This window comes from Microcaecilia unicolor, chromosome 3 (genome assembly GCF_901765095.1).
Source record: "Microcaecilia unicolor chromosome 3, aMicUni1.1, whole genome shotgun sequence".
Lineage (NCBI taxonomy): Eukaryota > Metazoa > Chordata > Amphibia > Gymnophiona > Siphonopidae > Microcaecilia > Microcaecilia unicolor.
This window is the reverse complement of record NC_044033.1, coordinates 71,488,219-71,501,181: the sequence shown is the minus strand read 5'-3', so window position 1 is coordinate 71,501,181 and position 12,963 is coordinate 71,488,219. Positions and strand designations below refer to the sequence as shown.

The 12,963-nt window shown below is 42.6% G+C and overlaps 1 protein-coding gene across 1 annotated transcript in view; it reads left to right on the top strand.

The window, feature by feature from the left end:
- The window catches only part of KCNK2 (potassium two pore domain channel subfamily K member 2), a 220,685-nt gene that overhangs the window by 54,688 nt on the left and 153,034 nt on the right, over positions 1-12,963 (top strand). The window contains exon 3 of the mRNA XM_030196031.1: positions 2,867-2,872. Coding sequence (XP_030051891.1) covers positions 2,867-2,872 — 6 coding nt within the window. The remainder of the gene's footprint in view (positions 1-2,866; positions 2,873-12,963) is intronic.

The following is a 12,963-nucleotide window of genomic DNA, read 5'->3' as shown; positions in this document are numbered from 1 at the left end:
ATGGTAAAGAGTTCCAGAAATGAGTTGCCTGATAGGAGTATGAGCATTTATGGTTACGTTTAGAAGGACTCTTCCCCAGGCTCACCACAGGCCAGAACTTCGATAGCTTATACTTGTAAATCTATAATGAATATAGTAACAGTGGTGGGATGCAGTCTTCCCACCTAAAAAGACCAAGGACCTTTTGCTGCCTTGGGAGGCTTTGGTCCTCACTACAGGATAACATTGATTACTGAGCTGAAGGGTTAACCTTCTCTGGCAGAGAGGTACAGGAAGGAGTTACAGCTGGACAGACAGATTTTGTTTTGGTAAACCCACAGCTGATGAAACCATAGTGGAGAACATTAACCTGTAAAGACCAGACCAGACCAGCCTAGCAGCAATGGAACCTCTGCCCTACTTTAATTGTAGAGAAGGAATTCATTTTGCTTCTCACCTGTAACAGAGTTTTTCTCTAGACAACAGGATTGATCAGACACCCAACTTCTTCTGCCTCCATGAGAACTGAGATGCTGAGAAGACTGTTGCATATGCGACAACCTGTACATATTCAAAACATTTCACTTGTTCTGAGCTCTAGATGAGCTACTGTGCTCTTCTGCCTTTCGATGACATCACCCACATATGTGCTTGATCAATTTTGCTGTCTGTGGAAAACCTCTGTTATAGAGATATGCTGCATATTGTGTTCCCTTATTCTGTATTTGGTGAGCGTCTGTGTTGTGTATGATTGAAGTGAGGTGGTCTGTTACCTTGTATTCTCTGTCTAGGAATCTATAGCGGCCTAGCTTGTGGCCTAGTTTGTTCTGTTCTTCAGACAGAAGTGCATGTGTAATCTAGCACCAGTTGTAATATTTTTTGTAGACATGTGTTTTTGCTGTTTGAACCTGTGAGTTACTGCTGTTATAAAGGGGGGGGGGGGGGGGGGGGGGGGGGGGGGGGGGGGGGGTGTTGGAGAGGAGGATGATTTTAGATTTAACTCAAGCCTTTTCAATAGTAGCTCCAGATAAGTTACATCCAGGTACAGGAGGTATTTCCCTGTCCTTGGAGGGCTTACAATCTTAAGTTTCAACCTGAGGCAATGGAGGGCAGAGGTGACCTGAAGTGGATGTGAAGGGATGTGGGACCATAAGTAGAGGCATGACTATGGGATCCTGATTTGAATAATTGGGACTGAAAAACAGGCCAAAAAGCAGGGCTATGTGTGAAAAATACAATTGCTCAATATTAGTGCTGCCCCTAGGGGAGGGTGAAGTGACTTGCCCAAGATCAGAAGGAGTGTGATATGGCAAGTTTATTATAAAGGTTCTGTAAGGGTTATCATGTGCCAAAGGACGAGAACCCAGCACTGTAGGGTAGATGCTGCGTATTATGTCTAGGGCATAATTTGCATCTGCCTCCCTTCCAAATATCAGTAATTGGCAAAGACTCAGCTGAGAATAGGTTTCAAGTTTATAATGATTTATTGCAAACATAAAATATGCCTGTACTTAGAGAACAAGGGGAATATTCATAGGAAGAACAGTTCCTGTAACAACACAGCTCCTGGTATACAGAGCTAATATAAAAGTCCTAACAAAGGTAACACTAATATGCCACATGATCTGTCTTGCACGTTACAGTAATAAAGGTTAATTTTTAGTTTACACAGAATGCCAAGAAATAATTTAATCCACAGCCTTACAATTTTTTGGGAAGGGTGCCAACTCCAGTCTGATTCCTTGAGCACCGAAGCAGCTCTAGAAATCAGGCAGAGAAAACTGTTATCCTCAGCTTGAGCCATCACTTCCTTTAGCCAGAGAGCAATACAAAGAACCTGGATGCAAGGCTCCTAGAGTATTATGAAGGGGTTAGTTAGAACACAGAATTGGTGGGTGCTTGGAGCAATTTTAGAGTATTACCCCTAAGAGTAATGGCTGAGAAAGCCTGGCGTGACAAAAAAAACCTCTGTTACAAAAAGCTTAGAAAAACCTGGAAGAACTCGGTCTTTGTCTGTGCAGCAGGGCCATAGTGAGCTATTTGCGGGCAGTACGGCCACGCAGGGCACAAGGGAGGCAGGGGGCTCCAAAATTGTGTCCTATCTATTGCCTTCCTTGCTTGGCTGCGATGCAGTGGGTGAGTTGGGGGCGAGTCACACAGGGTGCATTTCTGGTTTGGGACGGTCCTGTTCTGTAGACATTTTTATTAGTTTCAGTTTGCTGTTATTACATTACATGACATTTGTATTTTACACATACCTCCCGAGTTCAGTGTGGCTCACAATGCAAGAAAGCTGGGCATTCCTAAAAACATTATACAAAAGCTTATATAAAAGAGAATAAAATCTATAAAAGAGTCAAAATCCTAAATTAATGTGGAATTTAGCATAATTTTCCTGAACTCTGATTTCATGTGGGAGCACATTCTAGTGACTGGTTGCATAATATGCAAAAAAAAATGTCTTGTGTACTATCTTCTTTGGAGCGAGATAGTGGAGTATTAAAAAAAAAACCCACCTCGATTCTGGGCTTGCATTTCTAACTGATAAATGAATAAGATATGTCATGTAGCTAGGAGCAGAACCATGCACAATTAGAAAAACCAAAGAGCACAACTTAAATACAATATATGCCTGTGTAATTGCAACAGCAAAGGTGTGGCCCTTTCAAACTTTGATACTTTAAAAATAAAACGAGCTGTAGTATTTACTAAAGTTTGAATTTTCTTTATAACTTTCTTTGCAGCTCAAATAAACAATATTACAATAATCAGTACTGTATGCAAATATCAGGCTACTGGAAGCAGTTTCATTGGTTGGGTCGGAACTCACTGGAGTTAGCTGAGGAAATCTCAAGTCTTCTTTCAGGAATTTAATGCATTCAGTCAGAATTAAGTGATAAAAACAGGAGCAGGGAGCAAACTTTTTTTTTTTTTTTTACCATTTTCAGGTCTTCTTGGTTACAAAATAGTTGCTTCATGTTTAGCTGCAGCAGCCAGTCTCGGGCTTGGCGTGTTTGTGTCTCTGCATATACACAGCAGGAGAAAAAAAAAACAACCCCCCCCCCCCCCCCAAAACGAAGAACAGCAACAACAAAAAAACAATGGGGTCAATATTCAGCCAGTGGCGTTTTCTGATTACCACTGGCTTTATTTCTGGATATTGAATGCCAGGCCAGGCCTATGCTTCAACATTGAACATCTGTTGTTGGTTTTTTTTTTTTTGCGGAGCTGACTAATGGATAGCTGGTTAAGTGTGACATTCAGCACTTAAACGGCCATGGGTTACTGCATAAAGATGGAACAAACTTTTCTGTGGTCTCATTTGTATGGTTACCCTGGCCAGTTAAGTGCTGAATATCGGCACTTAACCAGCCAAGTACTGACTCTGCCCGTGGAATGCCTGCAAAACAGCCAGTTTTGTGTTAGGCGCTAATCAGTCATTTTCAGTGGCACTGAAAATTAGCAGATAGCCCCAACTAAGTGATTTAACTGGTCAGCGGCTATTTATGGTCTGCTAAATCATTCTGAATATCAACCAGAATGTTTTTCTCATTCTTTATACATACAGGCAGCTTAGCAGTTCTATAATGTAAAGGGCAGAGGGCCAGATTCTATATAAGACGCCTAAAAAATCCACATGCTAAACATCTCCACCTAAGCGTATTCTATATGTTGCACCTAGATTTAGGTGCGGTATATAGAATATGCTTAGTTGATACCCCAGTGCCTACAACTACGCACCTCCATTTACACCAACAAAAGTGTGGCGTAAATCCCTGCACGTAGATTTATGCACATTAGGTCATATTCTATAACTGCGCATGTAAATTTTGGAACAACCGTGAAACGCCCATTTCCCTGCCCACAACCATGCCGCAGTTCATTACAGAATCTGCTTAGCAAGTTGTGCCCGTAAATTCTAATTATTGCCAATTAGTTCTCATTATTGCTTGTTAAGTGCTGTTATCAATGCTGATTATCTTTTTAAGCCAATTAAGTTACACGCGTTGTTATGGAATACGCTTAGATTTTGGCGCAGATCACTAGGCGCAATATACAGAATCCAGGGGAGAGTGCTTTGCTGAAGAGAATCCATGATGGTTTAGTTCTGGCATCACATACAATAGGTTCATAAAAGGTTGGTCAGGCTGTGGCCCTACAGTTTTTAGTGTCGTTCTTTCCCAAGTTACCAAGCAAAAGAGGACTGGACTGGATGGGTGGTGAGGGCAAGCTAAACTAGTTGGATAGTGCTGTATTCAGTGGTTATATGGTTAAATTTGAGTGTACAAGTGGGTCTGCACAAATAACTTGCTTAAAGGTTTCTGGTTAAAAATGTCTAGATATCTTTAACTGGAAAACATATCTAGATAAGTTCTACTGAATATATATATATATATATATATATATATATATATATATATATATATATATACTAGTAAAAAAGGCCCGTTTCTGATACAAATGAAACGAGCGCTAGCAAGGTTTTCCTCGGAGTGTGTATGTTTGAGAGAGAGTGTGTGTGAGAGATGGAGTGTGTGTGTCATAGAGAAAATGAGAGAGAGAGAGACAGAGTGTTTGTGTGAGAGAGAGTGTGTGAGAGACAGAGTGTCTGTATGTGTGAGACTGTGTGTGTGACAGAGAGATGGAGTGTGTCAGAGAGAGTGTATGTGATTGACAGTGAGTGAGTGTAAGCCCCCACCCCCCTTCTCACAGGGCCCCCTCCCTACCCCCACCTCTCTGGTCTCAGGCAGGGGCGTATCTGGAATCCGGCGGTAGGGGGGGCCAGAGCCAGAGAGGGGGGGCACATTTTTGCCTCCCCCCCCCCCGCCGCCGCCGCCTCTCTCCACCCCCTCCCCGCCGTCAACCCTCCCCCGCTGCTTACTTTTGCTGGCGGGGTCCGACCCGCAATCTCCATATTTCGGCTTCCTCCGTGGCCATGTGCTTCCAGGAAGTAACGCTGCAGCGCTGATTCGTTGAATCTAGTTCGGCGTCTGACGTCCCAGCACGTCAGACGCCGAACTAGATTCAACGAATCAGCGCTGCAGCGTTACTTCCTGGAAGCACATGGCCACGGAGGAAGCCGAAATATGGAGATTGCGGGTCGGACCCCGCCAGCAAAAGTAAGCAGCGGGGGAGGGTTGACGGCGGGGAGGGGGGCCAGGGCGAAATCTGCGGGGGCCCAGGCCCCTGTGGCCCCACGCAGATACGCCCCTGGTCTCAGGACCCCTTCCCACCTCCCTCTCCCCTGCCCCGCCTCCAGCCATCCATGTCCAGCAACCCTCCTCTTCCCCTGCCTCCCCTGCAGCTACCCATGTCCAGCGACCCTCCCCCCCGGCACATCAAACTCCCTCGCCACACGCAGCTGCCAGTGGTAACGGTGTCTGGCCGCTGCTGCTTCCCCTGTTGAGCAGCAGCGGCCGCTACAAAAAGAAAAGATAAATGTTTTTAAACCCAGCCCAAATCATTCGCAAATGCCCGAGTCTTACAACGCAGTCTCTGCAGCCGGTCCTCCTCTCGCCTGTTACGTCACTGCGCTCCTCCGGGGTCTTACTCCAGGGGTAGTGATGTGGAGGCGAGAGGAGGAGCGGCTGCAGAGACTGCGTTGTAAGACTTGGGCATTTGCGAATGATTTGGGCTGGGTTTAAAAACATTTATCGTTTCTTTTCTTTTTGTAGTGGCCGCTGCTGCTCAAAAGGAGAAGTAGCAGCGGCCGGATAGCGTTACTACTGTCATCTATGGGTGGCGATGGGGTTTGATGCGCCGGGGGGGGGGGGGGGTGTTGATGTGCTTTGGGTGGGGGGAGGGTGGTGTTTGATGCGCTGGGGGATTGGGTGATGCGCTGAGGGGGGGTTTCTGTGGTGCCGCGCTTGTAGTTTTTTGATGCGCCGCTCCCTGCCACTTGCTCCGAAGTGGCAGGGAGCGGTGCACTGACAGCTGATTCCCAGGCAGGGGGAGGATCCGCGTGTTTCCCTACTCCCCCCCCCCCCCCCCCGCCTGGGAATCAGCTTTGAGTGACATCATCCTGGCTACGGAGCCTAGCTCAGCAACTCCAGAAGCCACGGACACAGGCAGTCCCACATTAGAATGTTGGTGGTGAGACTTATTATATAGGATATATATATATATATTTTTTTAATCTTTAAACTTTTATCAAACATATATTTATGAGTGATAATACACAAATCGAATTAAATTCCATCCAATATTAGAAATAAATTCTACAGGAAATAATAATAATTTACTAACGACCACAATAATCATGAAAACGATCCAAGAAAGAAATAGAAAAGAGAATTCTTGCTTAAAACAAGCAGTTTCAAATTATATTAAATTCAAATAAGTACCTACTATCCCAGTTGGGTTACTCAAGTCTGCATACAGCGTTGCATAAGTGACTAGACTTGTATATTGACCTCTTCTCTGCTTTTTAGAAAATATTCTAACTGTTTTGGGTCAAAGAATTGATATTGCTTGGACTGCAAGATTACTCTACACACACATGGATACCTCAAAAGAAAATTTGCCCCAATTGCCAGAGCTCTTGGGCGCAATAGCAAAAACATCTTGCGTCTCTTTTGGGTTTCCCTGGATAAATCCGGGAACACTCTCACCTTTGAACCCAAAAATAATGAATCCAGATGCCTAAATGAAAGCCTAAGTACTGCGTCTCTGTCCATTTCCAGCGCAAAGGTTACAAGCAGTGTAGTTCTTTGTGTTATCACCTCAAGAGACGACTCTAGGAATGTTGTTAAACCCATTGCTCCCTGTTCTGAAATATTTTCTGATGTCTTAACACCAGTCTGTAAATAATATGCCCTAGTTATTGGGGGCAATGAGCTTTCAGGCATTCCCAGAGTTTCCATTAAGTACTTTTTAACCATTTGTGTCGGGACGATCAATGGTGACCTCGGAAAATTTATAAAACGCAAAGTTAGTCTCTTGGATTGATTTTCCAAGTATTCCAGGCGTCTTAGGGTAAAATTCTTGTCTTTTAGTAAAGTTTGTTCCACAAGTTCAATTTTTCCAACCTTCTCAGACAGTCTTTTAACTTCGGACGCGTGGCTTTCACCAGATTTTAACTGAATCAGCGCAGTCTCTGACAAAACTTAAATTGTCCCCATATTTTTTAAAATTACTGTTTGCAATGCAGATTGGGTCTTAGAAGTCAAGTCCCAAAGTGACTCTAAAGTCACTACGGCTGGTTTAACTACCTCTCCCATTATACAGTCTGGTAGGGGGGCTTTTGAAACTTGCTCCAATATACTCACTGCCCTAGAAGACACAACAGGAGAAGTTGTTTTTTCTGGTTCCTCCAAGTTTTCAGCTCCAGATGTCTTCTCCAGCAAACTCCCTTCCTGCTCAATCGGGACTCTAACCACATTGTCAGGGCTTGCTTGGAGATTCTCCCTTCCAGGTTATGGGGGCACCGCACGCGCAACAGGGCTAAGGGAAGCCCTGTCTACGCTGCTGCTCTGCTCCAAAGAGCAGGCTCCCGCACTCGGAGTACACGCCATCTCGGGACCGGGAAGCACTGCGAAGCGGTCCAGCGTCGTCTGCTGGAGATGGGGCACTCCGGTTGGGACGAAGGGAGCAGCCCGAACCTTGCCCCTACGCTTGCCATCTTCCGACAGGTAAGGAACTCACAATGGCGTTCCCGTGGGCCGGATCGAAAGTGCGTCCGTTGACACTACTCAATCCGTCGCCATCTTGGATAGGGCCGAATATATATATTTTTATAAAGCTATCAGAAAAGTTGCCTGCTCATTGGTGTAGTCAATTTCAGGCACTATATTATGTTACTCTTACTATTATGATTCAGTTTGCCTGCCTCCAAGTTTAACTCATTGATTTAGTCATTTTGCTGTTAACAAAATTGCAAATTTTTATGTCAAGCTATACCTTCTGCAGAACATCTTGGATGAATCTCTTCATAAATCCCCATAAATTGGTTAATAAATCCCAATAAATAAATGGTCTTTAAATTAGATTCTTTCTGTTGTACAAAGATGGTTCATCAGGTTTATGATTAGTTTGACCTGAGTTTTACAGGACATCATTTCTCCTTGACTCAGTTGCCCTGAATGCTGGTCAGGAAAGCACTATTTGTATTGAAGTTTTATCATATTCATCATAACAAATATGGGCATATTTCACCATTGTGCTTGGGTTCAAACACATCACTTTGAAGCAAATCTTGAAAATATCAGAAAGGATTAAAAAAATATATTGTATTATTTACCTATTGAATAGAGACTGCTCAGGAAGCTGAATAACATCGATCTGAGTCATAAGGAGTTCGTGTCAAACTTCTGTGGGAGGATTGTGCCTTGAGTTCATGCCCAGACACAATCCTCCTGCACTTTCCTCCTATAATCAATGCTAATAATGCTCCTTTATTTGCATGTTATTAGCATTGATCATAAGGGCATTGGGAACTGTTCATTGGCCCCTAGAAGCAAACAAGTTAACTTTTGACAGTGATTGGAGGGGGGGGGGGGGGGGGGGTAAACGAATCTCAAATTATCCCTTGTTGGACAAAGTGAAGGCATTTGCTCAATAGTAAGAGACTACCTCACTCTGCATTTCCCTAACTGAAAGAATGTCGGGTACAAATCTATATTTACCTGTGGCTTTTCATCTTTAGACACAAAATGGAGGAACTCTCTTCCAAGAAGACATAATAATAACTACCTGTCTTTCTGCAAATCCCTAAAAGCTTTCCTGTTCATAAAGATCTTAACTCACGACACTAATTAATTTCAATATTTCCACTGACCATCATAACACTGCACTACTTGTAAATTATTCTCTCGCTTTGTAATCTTCACATGTTACCCATTGTAATTCAACTTTTGTAATGTTATGTAAGCCACATTGAACTGAAATTGTTTTTAAATAATGTGGGATATAAGAACCAATCAATAAATACATAAATAATGGGAGTGTTCAAGTACCCATAGCATCCACAGGGCAGGCAGCTATGAATAGAAGTCTCAGGTAAAGAGTAAAGGGACTTGACTGAAAAGGAAAAATTAGGTTAAATTGCCACCTGATCATAATTCTGCACAGCATCTACTATTATACTGAAGCACTGAGATGAGTTTGGCAGCGCACTTAAAACTTGATTTGGAGTCAAAGATAATAGAAAATAAATTGCAAATAATAACCAGGGTGCCAAATATAGACAATGCATTATTATAACAGCAAGATATCAGTTTGAGGCAAAGGAAAAGGGAAAAAAGCACTGCCAGGAGACCTAAAAATAAGTAAAATGCTTTGTGTATTGAAAAATACCAGTGGAAAAAAACATTGTAGGTTCCAACAGCCATGCTGTACTTGTTACTCTAGTTGACTTCACCATTATTGCAGCAGGCATGTTTGAAGAATATGTGCAATAAATAAATTGGAAGCTTTACTGAAAGAAATGTTCTGGTCTGGGCTGTGTTCCTGAAGGAAACATATCTGCTGACATTGATTCATCAAAATGTAGTAATGTGGTTGCCTTGTTAATCCACTTAAATAGATAGAAATCAAAGTCAACCAAAATGTTGTGTGTGATATGATTTTATCGGACTAAATACATTTGTGTCTAGCTTTAAAGAGTTGTGCTGCTTTTTCTCAGAGCACTGATGAAAGAGGTCAAATGTAAAAGATAAGAATAAACCTCCGAATGCACAAAACAATGTGTTACAGAGAGATACCCCAGGCGACAGCCTGTTTTTCCAGAGCAGATCAAGCCATCAATGTCCTTATAGTTAAGATACTGAAAGGGATTTGCAGAGCTACCCAGAAACCAAAGACACATGAGCATAAGATGATCAAATGAATTGAAACAATAAGAAAAGGACTGAATAGAGATGTTGCCAATCTATTAACATAGAATAGTTTTAGTAAATGGATAATTTCCAAGGAAAACTAGAATCTTTGTAGATTGCTATAGATGTAAATACATATGTTATGAAAACCACATAGGCATGACAACCTGTAAAAGCACATACATGACTGGAAAGGCACATAACTTTCTCTCCTCTACCTTATCCTTTTACTTTGCAACTTTGAAAACAAACACTGTTGTTATAATATATCCTGAAAGTTATTTTCAAATACTATCAATATGCACTACGAATGCAGCCCATTAGCCCAGCCTTATTTTTAAGGAAATAACAGAGCTTTCCTCTAATGAACCTGTTATTTCTGTTGTTTACAAAAAATGTCAGGTTAAAATATTTGCCTTCCCAGCTTGAATTATGTTTAAATCTTCTTTATTGCTGAATGTCACTGTAAATTTTACACATAACTCTGTTATACATACTTCAGCTTAGAATTTTGTATATTAACAATGGTTATACCCATCTACTCTATACTCCTCTCCTCCCTCCCCTCCCCTACCCCATCCCTCCCTTCTCCCATCCCAGAAGAGTCTTTCCTTATGTCTCTTATCTTTATATATTTAGTCCTGTCATATATTTAGCAGCCTGCTGTGTGCAGCTGGTGTTAATGTGTTCCAAAAGGGGGCCCATCGTCTCTCGAATGCCCGCTCTCTTGCCAATGTCGCTGTGTAGATCTCCTGGTGCTCCATCCGCATCAAATGTATCATTTGGCTCCTCCATTGTTGAATCGTTGGTGCCGTTTTGGCTAACTATTGTGTCAGAATCACTTTTTTGGGTATAATTATAGATCTCAGTACAAAGTCCCGATAGCCTGCTGGACAGGGGGTACTCAATACAGACTGCACAAAGAACAGTTTTACCTCGTAGTGCCACCCTGTTTGCCACATCTGAGACACCATAGCCAGTAGGAAGTTCCAAAAATGCACGATTGCTGGGCATCACCAGACCATGTGGCCCAATGTCGCCCCCTGTTCGCCACACCGCCCACAAACCCCCTCTGGGGTGGCGCCCATATGAAACGCCCTCTTCGGGGGTATATACACTCGTAATTCGAACTTGTATTGATTTTCCCAGTAGTGAAGAAATCTTGTAATTTTCCTCATTGTCATTATATGAGTTTTTCTTTCTTCACTTGAGAACTTGTTGGATACAAAGATCAGCAATGTTCAATATCTGCTACAATTATTAAGAACTGGGTTTTGTGTGCCCTTGTGTTTTGTGTGCCCTTGTGTTTTTTTAGGGCTCACTGACTGATCTTTATTAAGATTGTGCTCTGATGATACACAGAGACTGTTCAACGTTCTTTGTGAGATTTACATATGTGATCAGGGTATACGTCTGGTGTGGATGGCAGTGTGAGTGAGTTGCAGGGATACTATTTGGTAATTCTTTTAATGCACTGGTTTGTTTTCACTAATAAAGATTTTGTAATTTATATAGAACAGGAGTACTGTTTGTTGTTAATAACAACTAAGCCACAAAAAAGTACCCTAAATGACCAGATGACCTTTGGAGGAATAAAGGAATAACCCCTCTTAACATATAGTAACATAGTAAATGATGGCAGATAAAGACCTATATGGTCCATCCAGTCTTCCCAACAAGCTAAACTCATTTTACATGGGTCACTGACCCCACCCGCTCCCAAAGATGTGAAAGAAACAGTATATACCAGCCTGTTTGATAGCCTCAGATGTTATGGCTAGTGCTATTAGAGCAGCAACCAGGTCCCTGGAGTAGCCTAGTGGTTGGTGCAGTGCAATGTGAAGAAGGGGACCCAGGTCATAATCTACTCTGTTACACTTATGATGGAAAGTATCAACCCCACTAAAAAACCTACTGTACTAACATATAGACCCACACCTGTAGACATAAGGGCCATTGTAGTGGTGTACAGTTGAGTACAGTAAGTTTTTGGTGGGTTTTGGAGGGCTCACCATACAATATAAGGGAGTAAGGGTAAGATGTTTACCAGGGACCTTTTATGTGAAGTCCACTGCAGTGCCCCCAAGGGTGCCCCACTTCTTTGGTAGAATGTCTGTGTGGCCAGTCTACTAAGAATGCTGGCCTCCCATATATCCCTATGGCTTGTTTTTGTGTTTTTCCTTGGGCTTTTTTTTTTTCTGAAAATGGTCCAAAAAGATAGACGTACTGAGCACAAAAACATCTAGCAAATGGCCATTTTTGAAACAAAAAGTTGGAAGTTTTTCTGGTTTAAAAATGGCCATGTTCGTTACGGGTTTTTTGGACATTTTCCACGAAACATCCAAAATCGGATTAGACATCATATCTAAAATGCCCCTCCACGTTTCTTATATAAATGATGGACTAATGTAAAAATTGTGCTTTCCTTAGCATCCCTCCGGACCGGCCCAGAATGTGATTGATGGGTTGTGCACGCCTTCCAGCAGGTGGAGACTGAGAAAAAAACTGTGACTCTAGCGAGCCAATAAGAGCCCTTGCCAGCTAGAGAAAGATCCAGTAAGCTCAGTCTCCAGCAGGTGGAAGGTGGTGAGCCTTTCAGTCTCAGTCCTTTATTTCTTTCTCTTCTGTAATTCTTGTTTAATTCTTGTTTAAATCTTCTTTGTTTGATTCTTGTGCATCTTTAAAAAAAACAAACAAAAAAAAAAAAAACTGGTTTTCAGAGAGGTCTCTTGGTGCCTGAGGAGGCAGAGTAGGATTTTTCTTTTTCTCCTGATCAGGAAATGCCATCCTTAGAAGAGGAGGCATGGTTTCCTGAGGAGCAATGTGCTGAGGAGCTGGAACAGACAGCAGATGGTGAGGAATCTCTGCCTGTGGGAGAAGATCCTTTGGTGGTAAGGATTTTTCATAAAGATGACCTTCAGGAGCTTATTTCTCAGGTTTCTTCTATTTTGCGCTTTGATGTCCAGGTGCCCAGAGCAGGTAAGTCTTTTCCTATGCATCAAGATATTAGAGATATTATTCAGGCTCAGTGGGAAGTTCCTGATTCTGCTTTTAGGCTTGTGAGATCTATGGTCAGACTTTATCCGGTTCCTGACTTGGGTAAGGATCTTTTGCGCCCCCCTGTAGTGGGTGCGGTAGTTTCCGCGGTTACCAAGCGAAACACTGTCCC